This window comes from Nansenia antarctica (assembly GCF_963989245.1).
Source record: "Nansenia antarctica genome assembly, chromosome: 6".
NCBI classification, from domain to species: Eukaryota; Metazoa; Chordata; class Actinopteri; order Argentiniformes; family Microstomatidae; genus Nansenia; species Nansenia antarctica.
Genome location: NC_137676.1, coordinates 62,749,510 through 62,775,049, shown reverse-complemented (window position 1 = coordinate 62,775,049; position 25,540 = coordinate 62,749,510). Strand labels below are relative to the sequence as shown.

The 25,540-nt window shown below is 45.5% G+C and overlaps 1 protein-coding gene across 1 annotated transcript in view; it reads left to right on the top strand.

Moving 5' to 3' along the window:
• Nucleotides 1-25,331, top strand: part of fam13a (family with sequence similarity 13 member A) — a gene marked incomplete at its 5' end in the record, with an annotated part of 38,069 nt that extends 12,738 nt beyond the window's left edge. The window contains 10 exons of the mRNA XM_080534745.1: nt 11,815-11,956; nt 17,158-17,371; nt 17,627-17,768; nt 18,160-18,241; nt 18,461-18,666; nt 19,119-19,202; nt 20,292-20,387; nt 22,502-22,698; nt 23,128-23,229; nt 23,471-25,331. Coding sequence (XP_080390871.1) covers nt 11,815-11,956; nt 17,158-17,371; nt 17,627-17,768; nt 18,160-18,241; nt 18,461-18,666; nt 19,119-19,202; nt 20,292-20,387; nt 22,502-22,698; nt 23,128-23,229; nt 23,471-23,594 — 1,389 coding nt within the window. The 3' untranslated portion in view covers nt 23,595-25,331. The remainder of the gene's footprint in view (nt 1-11,814; nt 11,957-17,157; nt 17,372-17,626; nt 17,769-18,159; nt 18,242-18,460; nt 18,667-19,118; nt 19,203-20,291; nt 20,388-22,501; nt 22,699-23,127; nt 23,230-23,470) is intronic.
• Nucleotides 25,332-25,540: the final 209 nt, after the last annotated feature.

Sequence of the window (25,540 nt, the reverse complement as noted above, 5' to 3'; positions counted from 1 at the left end):
GAAGACAGGAACATTGGCATCAGCTGAGTGCCATAGAGCCCTAATGGCCTTCTCGCTCTGGACATGGAATGAGACACAGCTCAGCCTGGTGTTGTTCCGCACTAAATGCTTCTCTTCCCTTGGCTGGAACACTGTACTGTAGCAGGTTGAGTAATGAGGGTTAACTTAGCGCTTAGCTTTCAGCCGCTGTGGAGGATGATTCATTTTTAGAGGAACCAGAGTTCAACATGTTTGTCGCTGTGACATACGTGTTGTTTTTGATGTGTTCCCAGATCACGGTGTTCCAAACAGTTGTTTTTGTGAGGGTTGCTGCGCCGGAACACCTGTGTGCTGTCAATAGAGGAGGAGTGTGACGGGTTGTCACAATGTAATATACTGTATGAGGGACAATGGAAGGTTGACATTTAAATTGTGAATTCGAAATGCAACTGACCATGGATGAACATTTCCTGATTCCGATGTTATGTTATTATGATTTACTTACTACTGGCTTTGAAAAACAAGTTACTTGTGGCCTGGCAGGCTCTCTGAACTAAACCCAGCAGTGTTTAAATAAAGCTCATTGATTTTTCGCCTGAATGTATCCAATACAGTGAAATGTCCTAAAAACAGCAGTTGCCTGCCAACAAGCTTAAAGAGTGGCAAGTCATGTTATGTAACGCTAAGGCGTTAGCATTTAAGTGTGTGTGTGTGTGTGTGTGTGTGTGTGTGTGTGTGTGTGCACGGCTGCACGCACGCACGCACGCGTGTGTGCGTTTGCGTGTGGTGTGCGTGTGTGTTTGTATGTGTGTGAAGAGTTCAAAGTCACTGAGAGGGCAGGATGGGGCTGCTGGAGTAGCGTAGGCTGAGGTGAAAGGTCACAGCACACTAAGGCAACCCCTGACTGAGGAGTCTTTCCCCTATGCTTCCTTCCTTCAGTGTGGAAGTCGGTCAAAGATTTATTTGATGTATGTAGTATGTAGTACACACGTATGTACACACTCTTCTTATAACTCTCTCACGGCTAATGCATGGCTGTATCCTATAGTGCATGATATCCATATGACAGGGTGGTGTGTGTGTGTGTGTGTGTGTGTGTGGGGGGGGGGGGGGTGTGTGTGGGGGGGGTGGGGGGGGGGGGGGGGTATGGGTCTGGTGGCTGGAAATAGATGTGTGGTTTCACGTAATAGAAACAAGTCCTCATGGAGACCTTTAGTGGCTTTTTCCATGGCACTCTCTTAAGACTGTGAAGTCAGACTGAGATGATACTCGACATTCGTAAGATGAGTTGGCTGTGGTGATGGCTTTATTGCTCGAGAGTGGCACGGTGTGTGGGGCCCGGGGGGGGGGGTATGGCGGGTGGCTGCGTTTGGCTGATGCAACAGGGTGTAGCTGGGCCTCCAAGGAGCCTTGGGGGGTTGGGAAGAGGGGGGTTTAGGGGCAGTCAGTGGGAGGTAATTAAGTGTCTAAAACTCCCCCCCGGAGTTATTTTTGGGGGTGTCATGGGGTACAGTACATCATAGCATAGTGCATTCAGTAGTACAGCACATTCCCTGCTGTGACCTGCCATGTGTATATCAATCACTCTGTGGCACACAAGAGGGGGGTGATTTACAGTATATACAAGCTGAAGAGTAGAGGCCCTCAAACATGATATGTTTGAGGGTCTCTACTCTTCACCTTGTGGTTAAACTGACTGAGGTAAAAAAAAAAAAAAATCTCCCAATGTCTTCAGATGGTTTGACTCGTTTATCTCAGAGGACACCGCGTGTGAGAATCAATAACTTATCTCATCATTTGTTATTGATTCTCACATGCGGTGTCCTCTGAGATAAACGAGTCAAACCATCTGAAGATATTGGGAGACATTTTTAATTGACCTCAGTCAGGACACTCGTGTCAGTTTAACCATTTATTGCATTACAATTCTGCAACAGACAAGTATACAATACAGGGAGCCCATGACTTAACTACATAGGCTACATACAGAGCGAGCGAGTGGGTGAAGGCTGGGGGTGGTGGATGGAGGCTGGGGGTGGTGGATGGGACGACCACGCAAAACTAACTCTCATAGCAAGTACGACCATGTCACAACTGGCTGATTTTAAGCCTCTGTCCTTTGAACATGTGATGAAGTTTTGCACAGGTGTGAACCAGCTGTCAACTGACGGACAGCTGTGCCGTTCAACATAAGAGTGTCCTGTCTGAACTAACGCTATGCTCTATTATGTTTTGGGAGAAGAAACACTGTGATTCAACTGATCAAAAACACTATAATACAATTTGCTGACTCTGTTTGCGCAGCAGGCAAATTGCATAGGATGGAAATTACTGTAATTCAAATGGTCAATCGGTTGACCGACTTCTCTCTCAGCAGCCTTTGAAATGATTGGCAAAATGCAAATTGGTCTATAGTTACTAACTGCTAAACAATCTCCAGACAAATCTGTTGTTGGACATGTTATGTTTTTTTTTAAGAATACAGTATCAAACCTGTAAGCATCCTTGGCTTTATAGGTTTTTAAAGTGCTCAAGATGTTGTCATCAAACAAAGCAGCATCACAGGGGGTAATATATCGCTCAATTGATATTGATCAACTTCTCACCCAATTCTTCATCAGATCTGTCATCATAAGAAAAGCGACTCTATGTTATGATCAGGGACCATTGTATCATTATATCATTCAGTGAATTTCTAAACCAGACTGCAGTGCTTTCTTACGTGCACCATCTTGTGTTTCATTCATTACCATAGGGTGTCATTAATCCATTGGAGGCTTTTCTTGTTCTTAATGTTACATAATGAGAATACCAATACATTCCAAACTATTTTCATTTTTTAATTACATTTCTTCACACTTAATCCCACTACTTCACGTACATTAGAAAACATGTCCTGTCTAAATACATTGCCTCCTCGGATTGTATACATATTAGTTATCGGTTGTCATCATGTTTCAGAATAAAACTAAGCCAGATTGGAATCTATGAGAGGTTTTTCTAACTGGTCACATTTTGGTGTAAGACTTCTCATGTTCAGTTGTCCTCCAGAAATTCCCTTGCGTTTTAATCACAGGACTTTAGCATAGTTTAAACGGTCTTAAAGATTAAGGCCCAATCCCGATTCTCTTTTTTACCACTTCGGCTCGTTTTGGAGTCACTCGTTTTGGAGTCACTCGTTTTGGAGCCAGAGCCGTAGTGGTTCCCCGGGGGAAATGGGACAACCCTTCACTAATACGTCATCCGTAGTGTAATGAATGGGTTAATTCATAGTCAGGACAGCGCATGCGCCTTAGAGAGAGTTCATGATATACCAGAAGGTGACTGACAGGTGTCGAGAGAACCGAAGTAAACTGGTTTTACCTTTGTTGAACCCAGACTCAAGTGTCTTATTATTCTATGTCCAAGTGACATTACATGTAGTATCGTAGAAAAGCATTGACGCTCGCGATTCATTCACAACTTGAATGAACTTGAACGCTATCAATCGATCAAACAAGTCATCAAATAAAAAAGAACAATGCTTCATTATCAGACCATGACAGAATAAGCTCCTCTAACCTGTATGAAACCTGTGCTCCAGTGGTGTAGTCTAGGTGATACGCAGGACTATGCCGTATACCCACTAGGAAAGGCCAAGGATTTCCGTATACCCACTTAAAAATGTGTGAGGATACTTAACGGCGTTTTGTGACAGAACTTTCACTTTCATTCATAAAATTCACCCCGTCTGTGTTACGAAGCGCTTGACTTTTGGACCATTGGGACTGACTATAGCGTCATATACCATCAACGGGCGGAAACATGAAATATGTCAAAATGCAGCACTATCATGCGCAGATCAGCCTGTGGATAGATAACTTTAGATAGATAACTTTACATTACATTTTTTTTACCATCATCCGCTGTCAAACACCACAATTTATTTTTAAATAAACATGATTGTACATCTCTGTAATCGCGCACCGATGTATTTATATGGGGACGGCTGTGCTTGACGATTCCATTGGACTGACGCCGGGCAGAGGAACAGGGACTGTCGCCCTGCTTTGATAGTCTAATGCAGCGGTTCCCAACCTTTTTGGACTCACGGCCCACTTTACAAATCTCTACAGTATTCGCGGCCCACCTAGTGCGCGAAGCGTGTAAAGAAAAGGTCTATAATGCATTGAAATAACATTAAATTATATAACCCATCAACAATATTACATAATAACAACTGCTCGGATAGGATTGCGGGTTGTTTTGGTTTAATACGTGCCATAGCTGTAAATAAAACATGTCATGCGCGTCTATCATGCACACATCAGCCTAACGTTAGATAGATAACTTCACATTAAATATGTCTATCATCATCCGTTGTCAAACGCAAAAGGTAATCTTTTATTTCTAAACAGGAATGTACATCTCGATGTGAATCGCGCTCCTTATATTATTATATAATATATTATATTATGGGAAGGCTGTGCTTGACGCTTCAATGGGGCTCTCCTGCATAGGCACAATAGCGGCATAATAGCGATCTTTTTTTGTTATGCTTGTTGTAAAGAAAAGGTCTATGATGCATTGAAATGACATTAAACTAAGATAATACGATGGTTATCATATTTTTTCAAGTCTTTAATTACAAGTAATTCCAGAAAAAGTAAATTACATTTCAGGCTCGCTTCCGTATTACGAGAGCGAAAATAACATTTCTGTAGATGTTTCGCAATGCATGCCGGAAGGGAGTCTCATGGCTCCGAATCGAACGAGGGTCAAGATTTGCTCCAAACGGAGTCATGGCAAACCCTAACCCTAACCCTAAATGAGTAATGAATTGGGACGCCACTACGGCTACACGTGAACGCGCAAAACGGAGATTAGGGGTGAAAACGGAGCCGGAGTGGTGAATTGGGATTCACCCTAAGACTTAAAGATGTCTAATGAAGAATAATATATTTGTTAATAATTGATAGACAACAAACCGCTTTAGGCATCTGTAACCCCCAATAAAATTTCATCCAGAACATACATGTATGAAGTAACCATGGCAACATTTCTATTCTGATAACAACAAATGGCTGCACTTTGATCACAATGATGATGTCCATGAGTTAGTAATGACATGTGGTGTCTTGTTTCCAACCACAGCTTAAGGAATGCATCAGTGTCTCAAGAGTACATGACACAGCTGGGACATACGCAATGGAGTCATCAGATGATGGGTAAGCAAATTATATTTAAATATCTATTGTTTTGTTTATAAAACACTGCCAGTATATAGCCTAACATGTTATCTTCTAGACCTTGCGTCTGTGTCTTGCATAGAGAAAATAATCATACCGGCCGATTTCACACATTAATCTAGATCATAAGGTTATACGACACTGTTCATCGTCAGAAGGATTGTAGAAAAGGACAAGAAACTGGATAATGGTAAATGGTAAATGGACTGACTTATATAGCCTTTATCCAAAGCGCTTTACAACGGCCTCTCATTCACCCATTCACACACACATTCACACACCAATGGCGGCAAGCTACCATGCAAGGCACCGGCCCACTCACTGGGAGCAATTTGGGGTTCAGTGTCTTGCCCAAGGACACTTCGACATGTGGCCAGGCGGGGTTCGAACCGCCGATCTGCCAACGTTGCGATCATTAGACGGCAACTCTACCTCCTGCGCCACAGCCGCAGAGATGGACCACATCAAGCCTAGCCCTTTGGTAGCAGAGTGCTCACCTGTCTTGGCATTACATTCTAATGAATGGCATTCATTTAACCAGTCTTATCTGATGAACTTGACAAAAGCTGCTGACTCGGGTAGTATGGGGTGAGATAGCATATCTAAACTGATCACACTTTCAGTTTCTGGCTGGTATAAAACATTTTTAAAAAAAAACACTGATGCCCTTGATGTGCACTTGATCCTTACAAGGTGATGTAACGGGGCTGTTGGTTGCCCAAGTAGTACATTTACAGTGAGCCTTTCTCTCCCCTTTCCAACAGGAGCGATAGTCCAAGAAAGGAGTCCGGTCTTCCTCCACCAAGAGTGAGTTTTCTTTCTTGTGTTCTTTCTCTTTCTCTCTCTTTCTCATTTTCTCTCCCCTTCTCTCTCCCCCCCTCTCTGCTTTTCAGCTTTTCCCTCCCTCCCTGTCTCTCTCTCTCACCCTCCCTCCCTGCTGCTTCTTCCTCCTTCCCTCCCACCCGTGTGTGTTCTCTATCTCTGATATTTACTGTATGCAGTGTGTATATGTGTTCTGGCGCTGTGTTCTCACTGGTGGGGGAAGATAAGGCTAGTCTCAGTTGGCTTGCTGATTGATGTGTGTGTGTGTGTGTGTGTGTGTGTGTGTGTGTGTGTGTGTGTTACAACCAAACAGCAAAGGGGGGAGATTTATGATACCATGTTTCATGTGGTACAACCTCATGTTTGCTGCTCGTAAAAAAAACGACTAAAATCACTCCGGCCATATGCCACAAAAATGTGGTCCTCTGAGGTTCAGTTGGTAGAGCATTGCGCTAACAACGCTTAGGCTGTGAGTTTGATTCCCACTGGGACCATATATACTGAAAAACGTATCCCCTCACTGCAATGTAAGTCGCTTTGAACAAAGGTCTCCGCTAAATGGCATAAATGATAGACAGCAATACAAATGCTAATTTTTGTTAATAACACATGCGAAAGGCTAAACATTTAGCAATTGTACTCTCCCCGCTCTGCTGTCATATGCATTCAATGAGTCATCACACTAGATAGTGACCGTAGCTACTGCATCTGTAGAGCCAAGGATCTTGATAAGAATGCTGTCACTGTTTAGAAACAGCAGCTCTTTGTCAGTTTAAAGTACAGGCCTCACGGGCTACCCCTAGGCTACCACTGGAGCATGTGTCTGTTCTGTGCAGATGGTAACAGGCAGGCCATCCAGTCGTCCATATGCTTGTAATTTGTCGGTCCACGTGGGTGTGTGTGCGTGGGTGCATGTGCACATGTGCGTGTGTGCGCGCATACCTGTGTGTGCGTATACAGTACTCAACCCTCTCTCAGTCGAGATGGGGGTTTAGTTTGATTGGTGGTCGTGAAGACGGGCAATACCCCCCCCCCCCCCAGACGGGTAGTGTCCCCCGCCCCACCCCCCACCCCCTACAGCCAGGAAGTGCTACACCACCCCCCACCCCCAACATCCCAGATGGGCAGTGCCACTGAGATGCCATCTGTGCTTTGGCATTGTCTCGTCAGAGAAAGAGGGAGGCGCAGTGCTGGGGTGCCAGTCTCTCTGCTGGTTGTTTGTGCCAGAGAGGGCATGCTGAGATGTCAGGTCTGGTTGGTGTTCTGTGGAGCTGTCTACTGGCAGGTTTAGTAGGCCGACTCCAGTTGATTTATTTAGCATACATTCAAGGACATGTTCGTATTTTCTCATCTACGTCGACTTTACCCTAATTTGTTAGCGATATATTTTACGCGTTTTATGTGTTGTTTAAATGAAAAAAAAGGTTGTTTGAGTATGAAATTGTTAAGAATTCTATGGGAGCCCTGAAAATGTGCGTCTTACTCCATTCGTGCTCACCGGAAACCCAAGGATATGTTTGTCCAAAAGGCAGGGCACCGTCAGACATTTTCCAATCCTAAAAATAAACTGTTCGTGTGAACCGCTCCATCAACACACAGACATCCTTTTGGTGTTTTAATAAAGAAAATATTATGTTTAAATGTCACAATTTAATATTTCTCTTTGGTTGGTGCACTACATTAAGCAGTTCAAGCAAACATGAGATTGAGTTGTGACCTCAGCGTGCGTGCGTGTACACACACATGCACGCACGCACGCGCTGTGCTTCTTACTGTATCAGTGTGTGGCATGCCTGAACCCCTGTAACCAGATAACAGCCAGCCATGGCTGCCAGGACATGATCACCAGCTGTAGCAGAAGGAGGGACAGAGAGGTGGTGGTGCTAGATGTCATACACACACACACACACACACACACACACACACTGGGGGCAGGTTTATGGGGAAGCAGGGCAGGCAGGTATGCAGCCTAGTTTAAGAGATTAAGGACCTCAACACCCACTTTGCCTTTAAGTGCCACTAACGTCAGTGCAGATCAATGGACCATGGAATATCACTATAGATACAGGGTTGTAGGCAGACCTGACAGGGTGGGGGCTCTTTTATATGGTGAATACAAACAAAACAAGCCATGTTTAATGTGTCAATCAATCAATCAATCAATCAATCAGTCACCGTTTGGGAATACAAACAAATGAAGGCACAGTGTAGTGGTTTACATTTACATTTTAGACATTTAGCAGACGCTTTTAATCAAAGTGAATCTATCCATCGGTCATCGTAAGAAAAAGTAATCTATGCTAGGACCAGGGGCCATTGGCAGTCATAATGCTAGAAGAAGGAAGAATTAAGATTATTATTATATTGAATGTAGAGATAGTATCTCAAGCTTGCCGAGACGGCATGCCATTTGGAGGGCAGGCCGTAACGTGTAATCTCTGGGGAGATGTTTAATACCGATACCACTGATTTATATCTCTCCTGTGCCGTGTTAGCTAAATGGAAGGATTGTAACACAATAACAGAGGATCACAACGGATATAGAGGAGGGGATGACCCTCCTCTATGAGCCTCTTGTACAGTACACAAAACAAGTCACGTACTGTACAGGCACACACACACACACACACACACACAGCTGTTGTAGTGTGTGTGTGTGTGTGTGTGTGTGTGTGTGTGTGTGTGTGTGTGTGCGCACGCCATCCTAGCCTTATCCCTCCACCATGTGTTTTTGTGTTTGTTAGTACACAAACACACAAACACAGCTTAAGACCACCTGCTGTGTGTGAGTCTTGTCTCTCTCTCCATCCTACAGCCAATGGGCTACTGGGTGTGATGTCATCAGAGCGTGAGTTGAGTGAGCTGGGCACAGTGGATTATTCAAGTTCAAGTTTTATTGTCACATTACACAAGTGTAAGAGAATACAATTCTCAGGCTTCAGTTCCTTGGCATTGCAGCACACATACAAATAAGGCAATAGGATAAGTCAAGATAATAAAGTCACAATAGTTACAAAACATAAATGAGACAATTGGACAAGTGACAAGTTGTGGAAGACAAATAAGTCAGGACGCAATTTAGCAGTATTGTGATCAGGGAGATAGTGTGTGTGTGTGTGTGTGTGTGTGTGTGTGTGTGTGTGTGTGTGTGTGTGTGTGTGTGTGCGTGTGCGTGTGCGCGCACGTGCGATTCAGAGCTCTGTTGACCGCATGTTGTGTGTATACAGCAACAGCTTCCAAATGCAAATGCCACACTTGGCTAATGAAGGAATAACCCACACTGGTCCATGAAGCAGCTGTTGAGTCAAATTACTTTTGGTCCCTTGAAAAAGAGGTAGCTACATATTAAAGACCTGTAATTCCTAAACCCTTCAATTTAGATGTGAATACCCTTAAGCTGAGAGTCTGCACCCAATATGTGTTATATAACTGTAACTCGAATATGTTTTGGTAAACAGCTAAAATAACAAAAATGTTGTCAGTGTCCAAATATATATGGACCTAACTGTATAATATAGTATTTCTTACATCTTGACAAAAAGGAGATGCTTCTGGAGAGCACTCTGAGTTGTTTTTCAGTTTTTCCTGTAAAGCCGCATTAACAGTATTTTTAGCACAAATTGATAATCATTAGAGATGATTAATTGTGGCTGAAAAGGAATGAATCAGACAGGCACCAGTGAAATTAATTTGGTTTTGAATGGAGAGTGGTTTTGTAGTGATGCCGTTGAAGTGATTAGTTTCTCGTTCATGTCAATGAACGGATCAATGTGCCCTAATCTGCATATCAACAATGAATAGTTAACGATGTCAACAACATGAAAAAAAGAGAAAAGATCTGCTTTCAATAAACTAGCCCAGTGTCTGCTTGTGGGTGTGCCCTTGTGTGTGTGTGTGTGTGTGTGTGTGTGTGTGTGTGTGTGTGTGTGTGTGTGTGTGTGTGTGAAGCATGTCCAGAGTGGTCACCATGGCAACGTGTTGCCCTCATTGACTTGGTTCATGTCAAGTTGATCAGACACCTCCACTGTGAAGTGGTCGATATTGTCTGACCAAACAGCCTGATAATAGCGTACTCATCATGTCCTCTAATGGGGTTGAGTGGTGGTGGTGGTGGTGGTGGCAGGCAATGGTAGTACTTTTCCATACTGTGTGTGTGGGTGTGGGTGTGGTTGTGGGTGTTGATGTGGGTGTGTTTTTGTTTTGTTTGTGTGTGTGTTTGTTTTTATTATGCATCGTGCAACTGAAAGTGGTTTTGAGTGTGAGATCCTCTCACTTCTAGATCCAAGGTTAGAGTCTTCGTGAAGGTGTGCTGTTACACAGTTGTGTATGCGTGTGCATGCGTGTGCATGCGTGTGTGTATATATACATATATATGTTAAACTGTGCTTGGGTGTTCTGGTAGCTCTTATGGGAACCACATATAGTATCCGTTTACAAGTCAACAGTGACACTACATTCTCCATAAGGGAGTGACTGACATTGATGTGTGTGTGTGTGTGTGTGTGTGTGGGGGGGGGGGGGTAGACACAGAGAGAGAAGGGACACAGGGTACATTTCCTTAGTTATTTATTGGTCGTGGTCATCAGGCAGCTGTCGTCTGAGACCTATTCCCACTCACTCTATCATACATGATTCACTATAACGCTATTTGCCAGTGAGCATTGCAATATGGAATAGCCCCCGCCGATTACAACCCCTTCCTGTAGTCGTAGCCAACACCTGCCAACAGCAGTACCGTACCGGGCGCTGACAGACTCATGGTGTTGTGTCATGAAGTGAATGGGGGTGAAATCTCACTCACCCCCGTCCCGTAAGGAGTCCCTGTGGTATTATGAGGCCTGTGGTCGTTAACGTCCTGATCTTGTTACTGAAATAGCCCCAGTCCCACACCCAGAGAAAGCTGAAGTGTGTGTGTGTGTGTGTGTGTGTGTGTGTGTGTGTTTAGCACTAAGTGTCATGCACACTAACGGGGGGGGGGGGCGGTGGTTGCCCAAAATCGGCATCTGTTTTTCCATAGGGAGAGAGATGGAGGTATTGGTATTGATGTTAACAGAACATGGGAGAAAGAACAGAAGGGGAGAGATTGATTGATTGAAAAAAGGGGAAGGGAGAGAGGCGATGAAGGGAGATGGGGGGGGGGGGAGAAAAAAGAGCGGTAGAAAAACACCTCTGCTCCCATGTGTAAATCTGTCTGCAGAAACAAGAGAGAGAGAAAAACACCCAGTCAGCCTGCATGCGCAGGCGAGTAATCTGTAGACTGTTTGCTTCTCTTTTATATACACTTCCCTCTCTCCCCCCTCCCTCTCTCCCCTGCTCTCACTACTGTGAGACAAACAACTCAGAGAGAGTCAGTGGGGCAGTAAGCATATGCACTGCGAACGAGGGAATCGGGAGAGAGGAGGGTGTGTGTGTTTGTGAGAGAGAGAAAGAGAGGGAAGGAGAGTGAGAGGGAGGGAGAGGGAGGGAGGGTGGGAACCCAGAGGGAAAAGAGGGTGGAGTGTAAAAAAAAAAAACGCTCGCTCTCCCTCACACACACACACACACAGACACACACACACACACACACACACACACACACACAGACACACACACACACACACGCCAGCAGACATGGGCGTATGTTTTGGCCAGCCTCCTGGACCAATCCGAGTGTGGGGACTCCCCCCCCCGCGACGGCTGGGTAGGCAGGGCTAAGGAGAGGCAGTGTGGTGGCTGGAACTTAAGGAGCACTGCTCACTGGCTGTGCCCCGTTGTTCTGTGTTGTGTCTCATTCATGGTGGTGCAGACGCCGAGCATGAAGATCCAGGAGCTGTCTAGTAGCTGTGAGAGCAGGGTGGTTGGACGGGCCTCGGACCCGGAATGCGAGAGCTGTGACGAGGTGCCGCGTCTGGACCTGTCCTCCCTGACCGAGGACAACAACTGGGGAGGTGAGTCCTAGCCTCGCGTGCACACACACACGCGCGCACACACACACACACACACACACACACACACACACACACACACACACACACACACACACACACACGGGTTTCTGAGCAGCTGCAAGCCTTCTGCTCCCCCTCTGTTCCTCTCCCTCCTGCTCCTCTCTCTTCCTCCTCCTCCTCCTCCTCCTCCTCCTCCTCCTCCTCCTCCTCTCCCTGCTTGTTGTGGCTCCTCGTGTGTTTCTCACCGGACTTAAAAGACGCAGATCCTCTTAACTTCTCGCCGCTCCTCTATCAGGAGGGAAACCAGCGTCACACTTTGGTAGCTTGTTTGTGTGGCTGCAGGTCGGAGGGACCCCCCTTGTTGGATATTGCTGTGAGAGAGAGAGAGAGAGAGAGGATAGATATTTTTCTTTTTCATTTTCATTTTTATTATTGGGTGTTGCATTGTATCCGACCACATGGAGGACAGAAATTATTATTATAAAAACATGTTTTTTGATCAGAACTGGATTCATCCTAAGAGGCTTTGATTAAGGTGTGGATGCATGAGTTGTTATTGAGGAGTACGTTGTTGAGTTACAGTCGTTATCAGTAAACACACGCAGCTGGATATGTTTTCTCTCTCGTTAGACAGTTTCTGGGCAGTTTGTGGCTTTTGAATGGCTTCCAGGCTTGTGACTGTTGCAATCGTGGCATTTAAGTAAACATTAAAGGGGAAGATTATCGGTGTTAGAAGTACACCAAATCATTCGGTTCTCTTAAAGAGATTGGACCTGTCAGGGATGTCTGCCCGTAGATATTGCATTGCTCCTTGCATTTATATTCTTAGGGTGTGTTTGAGAGCATGTTTGTTTGTATACAGTATGTGTGTATGTGCGTGGGTGTGGGTGTATATATTTGTGTGTGTGTGTGTGTGTGTGTGTGTGTGTGTGTGTGTGTGTGTGTGTGTGTGTGTGTGTGTGTGTGTGTGTGCATGTGTGCATGTGTGTCTGCTTGCATGACTTGCGTTTCTCTAGGGACAATGATCTTAGTGTGTGTGTGTGTGTTTGGGTTTGATTTCAGCACTGCACGTGAGGAGACATTTACAGTGGCCATAAGTAATGAAGTGTATCTATTTGTTTATTGATGCAGGGCTATCGAATCACATTTGGTCATGCATAGTTTATACAGGAATAGCCATAAGTATTCTATTATTCATAAGTCTATCAAGGGCGTGAGTTCTTCTCTTTCCTGGATAACGAAACTTAATTCCAAACAGGACCATAGAGATTGTATTTGCAGCAACTACAATACAGAGGATTTGAAGATTAAAAGCGATCAGAAAAGCACTATAGGTTAGAAAAGAAAATGGAAGAATAACTATATTTTGTTTGACCTCCATCCATTCAGTTTAACAGTCAGCGTTTAATCCAGGAACAATTATTAACAGCATGAGTGTTTGCATAGGACTGGAGTTGTTTATCAAGGGAAGGGAAGGGTTGCTTTCTCTGTGTGTGTGTGTGTGTGTGTGTGTGTGTGTGTGTGCGTGCGTGTGCGCGCACAAGCATGTGCGTGTACGTGTGTCTGTGTGTGTGTGTGTGTGTGTGCATGTGTGTTTGTCTGCCTGTCTGTGTGTGTGAGAGAGATGTGATTGTTTTGATGTGCAATATTGCGAAAGGCGGAGGTGTGTGTAGAGCTGTCGCTGTTTCAGCTGAAGGTGATTTAATGAACTTGAATGCAGGGTTGTCGGATCCTCAGGCTGGGTTTGATCAGGACTGAACTACCTGCAGGTCCACCCCCGCAGCCGAACCCCTCTGAGACATGCCCTGACATGCAGATTCTTGGTAAAGGTTTGAACCTTGCCAAAAATGATTTGCTGCAGTACAGTACAGTCTTGTCTTGTGTTGTGGTTGGTGTAGGTGCAGGTCAAGGCCCAACTCAAGTTTGTCTATTTCTAATGCAGTGAAAACATAGGTCACACCTTTCACGATACATATTGTTCAAAGAAAGAACTGCATTCAGTCTTGACAACTCAAAAACAGACCCGCAGTTTTTGATGCTCGAGTCTAATTACAGTTTGAGAAATCAAATCATGTAGCACAGTGGAGCCCTCTAGTGGAAGGGTTTGAAACAGAAAACACTGTCTCAGGGAAGGAGCAATGAGCTACTGTCGCTAGACTGTTGCTGAGTCCTAGTTGTTTCCCAGTGCGTGGGCGAGAATCTGGCAGTGAATGTCTGTCTGAGCACTGAACAGACCTTGAACCATGCGTACAGGGCAGGACTGCAGCCACAGTAGTCTGGAAGGCTGGTGCTAGGTGTTTCAGTGGTGCAGCAGTGTCTGGCTTGCGCACACACACACACACACACACACACACACACACAAAACACACACACACACACACACACACACAACAACACACACACACACACACACACAAAGCGCGCACACACACACACACACACACACACACACACACACACAACAACACACACAACAACACACATAAGAGAGGGAGGACGAAAAAACGAACTGCTCGGTTTTTACAAACAGTCAGAATCCAGCTGTTTCATGGTGCTTGACATTTATCCCATAGCCTGTATACTAGATAGTTTTACCCCAAAAATGTTATATATGAATACAGCACGTTGCTACTGGAAATACATTCCAAAGGCAGTATGTAAGACTAGAGACTACAGTGCTTTTTGTTTTGTTTAAATACTCCAGACCCCGTTAGAGAGAGGGAGAGGATGAGGGGGAGATGGTTTGGGTGAGGGGAGTGGGTGAGGGAGGGGGGGATACCTTTGTCCCAGTAAAGTCTGTGCCAGTGACAGTCATGGTGACCCGATGTTTGATCCCCCCTCCCGCCATGCCTGCCAGCGAAGGCAGAATAGTACAGATGGTTAGAATAGAGAGGCCATAGAAATAGAACTCTATCTCTAGGCTCTCTGCCATGCCAACCAGAGTGTTACTGTCACAGATGAGAGTTCAATTTAAATGTCACCCATATTCATATTAAAGTGTGTTTGTGTGTGTGTGTGCGTGCGCATGTGTGTGTGCGTGTTCTGTGTGTGAGACCGTGCTGGCTCTCTATCAGTTTTTGCCCCATTCAGTCTCTCCTCTGTACTCATCACCCTTATTTTCCTCTCTTTTTCCCAACCCCACCCCTCTTCCCCCCCCCCCCCCATCTCTTTTCCTCCTTTCTCCTCTCTCAGATTCTCCATTCTTTAGTGCCCCTTTCCTAGATTTCAAAAGCTTTTTCCACCAGAGTTGCTATGAGGGTAAGTGGCGTTCTACCCGCAGAGACTGTTGCTGACTCGCCCTCAATAACAAACACGACCTTTGCATGACCTTTCACACACTGTATGGCAATCATTAAACGGAATGATCCGGCACATTCTCATCCAGCATCATACACACGCGCACACACACACATACACACACACACACACACACACACACACACACAGGACATACACATACACGCACATATACTCCGCAACCTTTAGGGAAGCTGACAGGATGACATATGTTTCATTAGAACCACAATTGAAGTGAACAAGGTTGCCCAGCGGTAGCTGATTTAAGACCTCACTGTTGTCCTGTTAGCTTGGCTCGAGTGTTACTGGAAACAATAATGGCTGTTAAACCATGACGAATAGATGGAGGGGTTCAACTGCGTGCCAGAGTAGAGACCCTGTAAAACCGCACGTACACCTCTAACCCACGAGGACCTGAGGGACTCAACCCTGGAATTCTAACTAGATCGCTTCTCTTACACCCCCACTAGCCTCTGCTTAGAAAAACATGCATGTAACAGCAACAGTGCACGTTTACCAAGAGTGATTTCTGACTCCTCAAATGTTTACACGACCAATTTCACAACCCCATCTCTTTTTCACTGTGTAATCGTTGCTGGGTGTAGCGGTGTGGTCTCTTGAGACCTTATATTCTCTCGCAGTTCATACACACACACACACACGCACACACGCACACAGGCACGCAACACACGCGCGCACACACACACACACACTACCATTGAGCGTAGGATGATCCCTGAGTCTTTTTTGTTTTAATAAGTGGAACATGTGGCTTCTCTAGTCTAGAACCTTCTCTCTTCTCCTAGCAACAGCCTGTGTGCTCGAACGATCTCCCGCTGGTGGCACAATAGCACGCACGCACACACATATGAATGAACTATAGTAGTGCATACTTACATGGACAGACATACACACACACACACACACACACACCTACACAGGCTATGAGTCAGAGGCAACAGGGACATGCATGCCTGGAAAGCCACAGTGCCATTCCTCTCACAGGGGGTCATGCTCCTACATTATCCCAGTCGGAGCATCAAAGAGCAACGGGAATTATTTATAGCTAAGGATCGTCAGGAGCTTCTGCAAGGTTTATTTTCACTAGGCTTAATTATTGTTAGTTGACTCTGGGGCCATTGTGGCGAGGGGGGCGGGGTGGGGGAGTAGGGGCGCTAAGCTGTCGTTCCAGGAGAACATCTGTCACTAGGTCCTGAGAAAATATTGCGGACAGAGAGAGGGAGTCACTCTCCAGTTCGCTTAGTCATCTGATCGCCGCGGTGACCTTCAGAGGTGCCGGCGCTGGTAGGAGGTGCCAAGGAGCTGTTGCCAGGGAGAAGAACGACTGCCCAGTTTAGTCTTAAAGTGGGCGTTAAATCATTGGGATCCAATGAAGTAGGATTCCAGTGTCAACCCTGTCTTTAGCGCTGTGTTCGGAAAAACAAATAAAACACAGATAGGGTTCATTCAGCCATGTTGTTGTTGTTGTTGTTGTTGTTGTTCTAGTCAAAGCACGCATTGTCCTTATTTAGTTATTTATGCTGGCGTGGAGATGTTGCTGCTGAGCTTGGTGTTGAAGATAGGAGATAAGCTGGTGTTTGTGGACTGGCTTGCGCGTGCCAAGCTCTGCAGGACCCTCCCTTCCCGCCTTGTTGTTGAAGCCTGTTCGTGTGCAGTCTGTCTCCCGCCTCCGAGAGACCTTCGTTTACCTTTTTCAGGGACTTTTTCCTCGCTGCAACTAACCCTGAGGCGTAAACAAATGTGTGTGTCGAGTGTGTGTGGGTGGACCACTTAGCATAACAAATGTGTTGCTGCCGAAAGAGCGTTGTCAATTTCAGTCTGGTGAAGTAAGGGTTACATGAGTAACTTTGTGTCTCGTGTGTGTGTGTGTGTGTGTGTTGCAGAACCTGTCCCAGCTTACTCATCGTGGCAGAGAGAGAGCATGGACAGGGAGGAGGCTCGTCTATCCCCCCACGCAGGGGGACGTCTGATTCGCCAGCTGGTGGAGGAGGACAGCGACCCCATGTTGTCCCCGCGCTTCTACGCCTACGGCCACTGCCAGCAGTATCTGGACGACACCGAGGTGCCGCCCTCACCGCCCAACGCACACTTTGTCAGGTGAGTCCCCGGCATGGATTTGACCATTTTCTGAATGTTTACGTTCGACATCTTGTTTACAGGGTCTGACGGAGAGTCTGATTGACTGTTTACACTAAAAGTGTGTCTGTGTACAGTACATGTTTTTGGAAATGAAATGAGATTGGACGTCAACAGCATGTGGCATGTGGCATGTGGCATGTGTGTGTGTGTGTGTGTGTGTGTGTGTGTGTGTGTGGGACTGTAAGACTAAAACGGTGTGTCTTCCCCCCCCAGTCGTCGGCGGAGTTCATCTCTGGGATCCTGTGATGACGAGAAGGAGGAGCTAACCACGGCCCAGCTCTCCAAGAAGATCCACGGTATGAAGAGGAAGATCCGCAAATACGAGGAGAAGTTTGAGGACGAGCACAAATACAGGGTGAGTAAATAATAATAATAATAATAATAATAATAAATACACTGTCCACACACAGAGCGAGATATTTGTAGAATGGCAACACAAAGGGTTGAATAGTACATGGCACCTAAAGGAATGTTGGGACAGCAGCACAGAGGGGAAACCCATAGCCCCCGAGGGGCGATACTGAGAAACACACATCACATGACCGGCGTCGGCCTCGCAGTAAACAACGTTAGTGGCTCTCTAATAGGACTCAGATGACAGCGACGAGGGAAACGGAGGGGAAAATGGGTCAATGGATACAAATCAAGTTGATGGGAGTCACCACAAAGCAGCGTGTTTTTTCAGGGGAGCTGGAGAGAGGGAAATCATGTGTTTGTTGTTTTTGTTGTTGTCTGTTCCCAAACAGCCCTCTCACAGCGACAAATCGGATAACTCTGAGGTCCTGAGATGGACGAACGAACTGGCCAAGCTGCGCAAAGACCTGAAAGGTATGCCGAACTCAAACGGAGCCATTCGCTCTCCTTTTCCACATATGGCATGAACAATGAAGACCACTCAATTCAAGTCTGTCCGTGCGAAATATCCCCCTCACTCGGAGAGTTTATACTTCACTGAGTCTTTCAGTTACATGGTGTAAGCCAAGCCACAACCATTTTGACTTACTCTGTCTTTCTCTCCTCTACCTTCTCTTCCGTCCCCTTTTGTAGAGCACAAGGTGCTGAAGTCTGAGGAGGACCTCCCTCCCCTGACCCGCCAGCGCAGCAACACCCTGCCCAAAAGCTTCGGCTCCCAGCTAGAGAAGAAGCCCGCCCAGGAGAAGGTCCCCAAGCCCCCTGTCGAGAACACGCTGGAGGCCGTCCAGAACAAGCTGCAGGAGAAAAGGAACGAGGTGGGACGCCCCGAGGACATCAAGGTGAGGGAGAGAAACACACACACACACACACACACACAGACACACACACACACACACACACACTCACACACTCACACACACACACACACACAATAATGACATCACTAATGACATGAGGAGGAGAACCACACACACACACACACACACACACACACAGACACACACACCCCCACACACACACACACCCCCACACACACACACACACCCACACACACACACTCACACACACACACACACTAATGACATCACTAATGACATGAGGAAGAGAACCACACACACACACACACAAACACAAGTGTGTCTTCCACTGTGGTACCAATGTATTGCGCTACTATGGTCGGCGACTGTACACGCACGCAATGTCATGTTGGGGACTGTTGTGCTGAGTCAGAGAGAGGAATAGGCCGTATCTGTCCCGTAGTGACTCACATCCCTCGCTCTCCTCCCGCCAGGATATGACACGAGAGCAGATCGGCGCTGAGAAGGTGGCCCTGCAGAAGGCTCTTCTGTACTACGAGGGCATCCACGGTCGACCAGTAAGTGTTTGCCTTTGTCCTAACACACCCACCCACTCACACATACACACACACGCATGCACACACTCATACACACACAACCTATTTCTCCCCCATGAGTCTTTTCTGTAAAGAAAGAGCTTCCCTCCTGCTGCCAGTGTCGTAAATGACGGCTCAAAGTCTCCAATCAAATGCATCAAATCATGCCTCCATCTTAGACCCTGACCTAGATTGTAACTGGAGAGTGAGTAATGTCTCAATTCAGGCTGTCTGTGTAAAGTGTGTGGGTGCAGGGAGCGTAGTCGGTGTGTGTGGTGTGTGTGTGTGTGTGTGTGTGTGTGTGTGTGTGTGTGTGTGTGTGTGTGCGTGAGTGTGTGTATGCATGCGCAAGTGCAGATGTGTGCCATGACGCATCTTAACTTATTATGTAGGGGCACCGATACAAACTATAGTATGAAATACCAATAGAGTAAGAAGCTTCACCTGTTGGTGCTTAAATGTAGAGTCAAACGTCCTCAGACAGCGACTAAGAATGTCGTCTTTGGAGTTGATAGTGACTAAAGGATACGTTCGGGATAAACAAGCCAGGCGACGTCAAAACGGAACTGTAAAGGATGTGGCATAGATGTTAGATATCGGATCCTAATTGGACTAATTGCCCGGACCTAATCTTGTTCACGTTGTCATCAATCAGGAAGTGGATGTGACCTCTGTGTCACCCCAGTCCTTCACTGTAGCGGCGTTCTGTGGTCGTTTTGTGGCCAGTAGGTACTCTTAAAACAATGGCTGACGGATTTCAAATTGATAGGGAGGATATCTAGGTTACTTGTCATCTTGTTGTACGTCAGCCCTGTAACCCTGTCAGAAGACAGTGGCGAGGGAAATGGAGAGGAAAATGGGCCAATTGATACTAATCAAGTTGATATGAGTCAACCACAGATATGAGTCAACCACAAAGCAGCGAATGCCTTGTTTCTTCGGTGAGCTGGAGAGAGGGAAATCATGTGTTTGTTGTTTTCGTCGTTTGTTTACCCACGCAGCTAGCTAATAGAGAGTGCTACGCTAACACGGTGCCCTTTCTTTCTTCCTTCATTCCTTCCTTTCGTCAAGGTTACCAAGAACGAGAGGCAGATAATGAAACCACTGTACGACAGATACCGCCTCGTCAAACAGATTCTCTGCAGAGCCTCTACCATCCCCGTCATTGTAAGTCATTATTATCTAGCCAGCTCTCTAAAATGCCTTTCCTCCCTCCCTCCCTCCCTCCCTCCCTCTCCCTTTTTCCTCCACAGCTGTTGCTCAACATCGGTTCGTGCTGCTGCTCCTCTTTGACAAAGGTCACGGGAGTTGCTTTAGCTTTACTGTGGCATCAAGCTCCGCAGGGCCACTTAATCCCAGCAGTGCTGTTAGCATTTGCATCAAGAAGGCCAGCGCTAAACTCGGATTTAGTGGATCATTGGATCCACTGGTTTTAGATAGAGCACAGAGGGGGCATGGGGTGGGTGAGGGTTGTTCTGACATTTAACTGCCATACCTTATGTAATAGGAATTAGGTATTATTCCATATGTACGTTATATAAAGCACACACTGTCCCTCGTTCGTTTTGATTAATTTGTTGAGTAAACATTATTAGATTTAAGATTATGTCATCTATAATCTGGATCTAATGGACGTACCTACTGATCCCTACATCCATTACATAAAAGACATACTCCTAATCCCTGTCATATAAATTGGAGCACTAGTGTACTGTACAGTATAGTCTAGTTTACACAGTGGATATAGCTTAGTATGTGTGGTGGTGGCATCCAGGTTTATGTCAATGCTGTAACAACACTTATGTAACAACACTGCCCTTATCTGTTTGAGAACCAGTTACCCAGCATTTTAGAGGCTTAACATCACATGACAGCGTAGTCTGTCAGGGTTGTGTTTTCACTGAGCCAAAAAAACCCAGACAAAGATCATGGTCACGATTGACATGGTCCCTCAGAAAAAAAGGTCATTTGCATGACTACAGAAAGCCATCTGCTCAGACAAAGCCGAACTAACCTTGAACTGGGGTCAGTTTCATGGTGGTAACTAAACTAGTGGTGGCCTAGTGGATAATGAGTTGGACTGGTGCTGATCAGAAGGTCATGAGTTCCCATCTAGTGGTGCCTTTGAGTAAAGCGCTTAGCCCTAAATTACTCCAGGGAGGCCCAGTCCCTGTAATATCTAGCTGCAGGGCTCTCAAGTCTCACGCATTGGGCGTGAGACACACGCGGCGTGTGAGCGTGTGAACGGGTTGAAATGCGTGTGTCTCACGCCCAATGCGTGAGACTTGAGAGCCCTGTAGCTGTAAGTCGCTTTGGATAAAAAGACTAGAATCAGCCTGAGGTGAATCATCTCTCTCTACCCTGCTGTTAGAGCTGACATGGGGTCAGCTTCCAGAGTGGTAACCTCCTCCTTGTTAACCCTCGCTACAGGGTTCACCCTCCAGTTCACCCTCCAGCAAACGCAGGGGTCCTCTCCTCCAGCCTATTATCGAAGGCGTACCCGCGCTCTTCTTCGACGACATCAAGGTGAAGAGCCGCTACTGCTGCTCGACCTGTTGCTCGACTAACCAGTGATCAGACCCGCCCCCTCTCCCCTAACCAACCCCACCATCCCTCTTCCTTCTTTACGTCCCAACCAAACTTGATTGCAGCCTGTTGTTTGAGCAGACGTGCGTGTCACTGCCCACGTGTGTGAAGATATCTAATCATTAGATGCCTGGTTTTAGATGCCCGGATTGCTTTGTGACTTCTGATTTGATTGTGAGGTTTTGGGATCAAACTGTAACGGTGTGCGGCGGTTGAAAGGCTATTTGGCTGGGCTTGGTGTGTCAAAGTGTGTGCGCACCCAAACGTGGCGATCAAACTGAACACTAAAAGGGTGATCAAATCAATAGTGGACTGGAATTGCATCACGTTTATTCTTCTCTTGGTGGTCATGAAAAGACTATTTGATTGAGAAAATCAAATAAAAGGTAGACTGATACTTTTAAATGATTCGATCTTACTAACCTCATCAGAACAAAATGTGCTTGAAGAAATCACAGGATAAATCAAAACTAACTTAAATGCATTTTGAACTGCTGTTGTGTTCTGATGTCATTATCCCATCCCTTGGTCTTAACTTTTTCATTAACAGCACTTGATTCTCGTGCACTAGTGCTTGTCCCATGGAGGTCTTCTGATGGTCCCATGGCGTGTGGCTCTCATCACCCCAGCATAGTGCACCCTTCCCCCCTAGCTCTCCACTGACCCTCCCCCCTCCTCTCTCTCTCTCTTTCCAGGAAGAGGAGGATGGTTCAGAGGACGACAGCGAGTCCAAGCCCCAGTTCATGGTGACGGTGCGGCCCGACTTCAGCATGCTGGGCTTCCTGGACCAGCTGGAAGAGGAGACGGACGGGTTCATTTCCCCCGTAGACGAGCTGTCGCCCTCCAAGAACACCACAGACATGAGGCTGTCGAACCTGCACTCGGCCACCATGTAAGCACCCAGAACCCCGCTGATCTCTGTAGCATACGCATGGGAGATGGACAGTGCTGTGGCCCACACTCTTAAACGGTCCATATGGCCCTCTAATATAGACAGTACACTCAGATTACTACTAGAGTAGTATTGTATTGTGTTGTCTCAAAATGCTTTGCACCCAGGGCACCATTGAAAATGAGACTTTGGTCTCAATTGTCCCTTGTTGAAATAAAGGTTAAAATACAAAATAAAATAGTACAGGATATGCTCAACGGCATGTACTGTAGGGCAATTTAGGTCAGCATTTTCATGTTCCTCTGGGTTTGTGGCGGTGTAAGAATCGTTACGTTATTCCTTCCTCAACAACCGAGATGATGTAACCAAGCCTGTGAAGATTCCTGTCAAGTTGAGATGCCTAAGGCCGTGTTTCTCTCCCCCACTCAGGCCCGAGCTTGTGGAACAGCTCCAAGAGGCCAGGGAGGAGAAGAAGCGGATCCGCAAGAACCTCAGAGAGTTCGAGGATCAGTTCTTCAGGCTAAACGGGAGGTAAAAAACTATTTTCTTTCTGTTAACATAAAGTATGCTTGTTTGGTCTGAGATAAACAATATATGTAAGAGATATGAGAGATAAACACGATGAGTTCCGCATGTAATTATAAGTAAGAGTCTTTTAAGTGCTCGTGATTTATTGCCTTCAATCTTCTGCACCTCAGTTTCCGCAGCAATTTAGAATGTGGCCTATTTTTTCTAATGTTTGTTTTCTTCCTCCCACGTGCTGTTCCCATAGAAACGTGCAGAAGGAAGACCGCTCCCCCTTGGCGGTGGAGTACAACGAATACAAGCATGTCAAAGCCAAGCTCCGGCTGCTGGAAGTACTCATCAGCAAAAGAGACTCTTCCAAGTTCATCTAAGAAAAATAAACAACAACTGAGGACTGATAGTTGAGGCTTGGTCTAGACAGAGAGAGAGATAAAACACCAGCTAGTGAAGGAAAAAGCATCCATCCATCTTTAACAAAAAAACACCTCATCACTACATTGAAACCTCCAAGGACTCTCCTTTCTTTCTTTCTTTCTTTCTTTCTTTCTGCCTGTCTTTCTTTTTTTTCTTCTTTTTTTCTTTCTTTCTTTTTTTCTTTCTTTCTTGTGCCATCTGTGCCGAACACACATTTGGCTTAAGGAGGTGCTAACATGCTGTCTGTCTAATCCGGACTGTAGAAAGCAGTATGGCTCGGGTCTGGAGCCCAGAGAGAGCTACTGACCTGAGCTGTATTCATATTGACATGTAGGTGCTGGCCTGGAGGTTTCTCCATGCTGTCTGTTCCTGTCTTACAAGCCGAGGCCCATAACTCCAAATGGCCGATATATTGGAAATACAGAAGGTCTCAAATCTAAATGGTGGACATCTTTGAAAGAAGTATCATGTCAAACAGGAAAAATCAACAATGGAAGAAAAAGCATAACTTCGCATCAGATTAATACCAATGTATACCCCTAGGTGAAAGATCATCACTCGTTCTAAGAATAAGGATTTTTCATTGATTATTTATTTTCATCCTTTGAATGTTTATAATATGGTGTTTTCATTGGATCACAAAAAAAGCTATTTTCTTCCTCATCGACTACGATTGAAGTCTTAACTTTGGAATTAGATTAGATTTGGGATTTATGTACTCACTGTTATTGCGGTTTTTGAGAGAAGACGATTTTGTAATCATGAAGAATAGGAGAAGATTGTTGTGTATTTTTCTAAGGGAGACAGTTACAATCTGAGACAGTCTAACAGTGTTCACTCAAGAGATGGATTTTTTCACTTTTCTCATGATTGGTGCCATATCCCACAAGCATGGTTGTACTCCATCAACCTTCTGAAATAATGTTGTTAATCTAGGAAACAAACTTTCTGTTTATTGTTGTCATCGATTATTATATCTGTTGTTTTTAACAGGTTTTGTAACTTTAACAAAAGTTAAAAATGATTACAATGAGGATGTATCAGTGGAGCGTTCATTGGTTAAAAGTGAGATCTATAGGATTAACATGGAATGCAGAGCTAGTAGTTTCTATGATGTGTTAATATGATCCAAAGACAATTACTCAGACTACACAGATTGCATACCAAAATAGCATAGAGGATCAATGTATACAATATCATACTCAGCTTAATTGTTGTGATCATCGGTCACTTAGGTTATGCATTTGTCTGTTTGTATATTCGTTTTGCAATGGAGTGTTTTTATTTCCTATTCACTTTGTGTACAAAAATAAGCTATTTCCTGTCTTGAAATCACTGGTTATGTTTTTGCTTGCACTGTTCACAGTGACAAGGGCCATTTTGTGTGGATTCCATCCATCTAACCCTTCCTAAAGACTCTCCAACATGGCTGCCAATATCCAACACAGAGCCCTGGGTGGTCAGCGAGGCATGCTGCTTTCTTTTCTAAGTGATCTCCAGAGCCGATTTGTTCCCTGTAAATATGGATCCTGATCTGTGTTTACATCTCTATTCCTATTTTCTTTCTCCAAAATGGATAATTTTAACAGTGTGACTTCGTTTTTATTGAATGTAAAACACTGGTGGACATAATGAATATGGGTGTGTACATTTTAGTACATAAATTGTATTTGTATTTTGTATATATAATATAAAACCAAACATATTTTTACTGATGTTGGTGGTGTCGGGTTTTCACTGGTGTGGTGTGTCACTGAGTTGGTGTGTGTGTGTGTGGGGGGGGGGGGGGGGGGGGTGTTTGTTGTTATCCTGCATGTTTCACATGGGGTAAGAGTTAAATTACAGTATACACACTAGGGCTGGGCAAACGATCACAAATTCTTTTTCGATAATCGCAAGAATT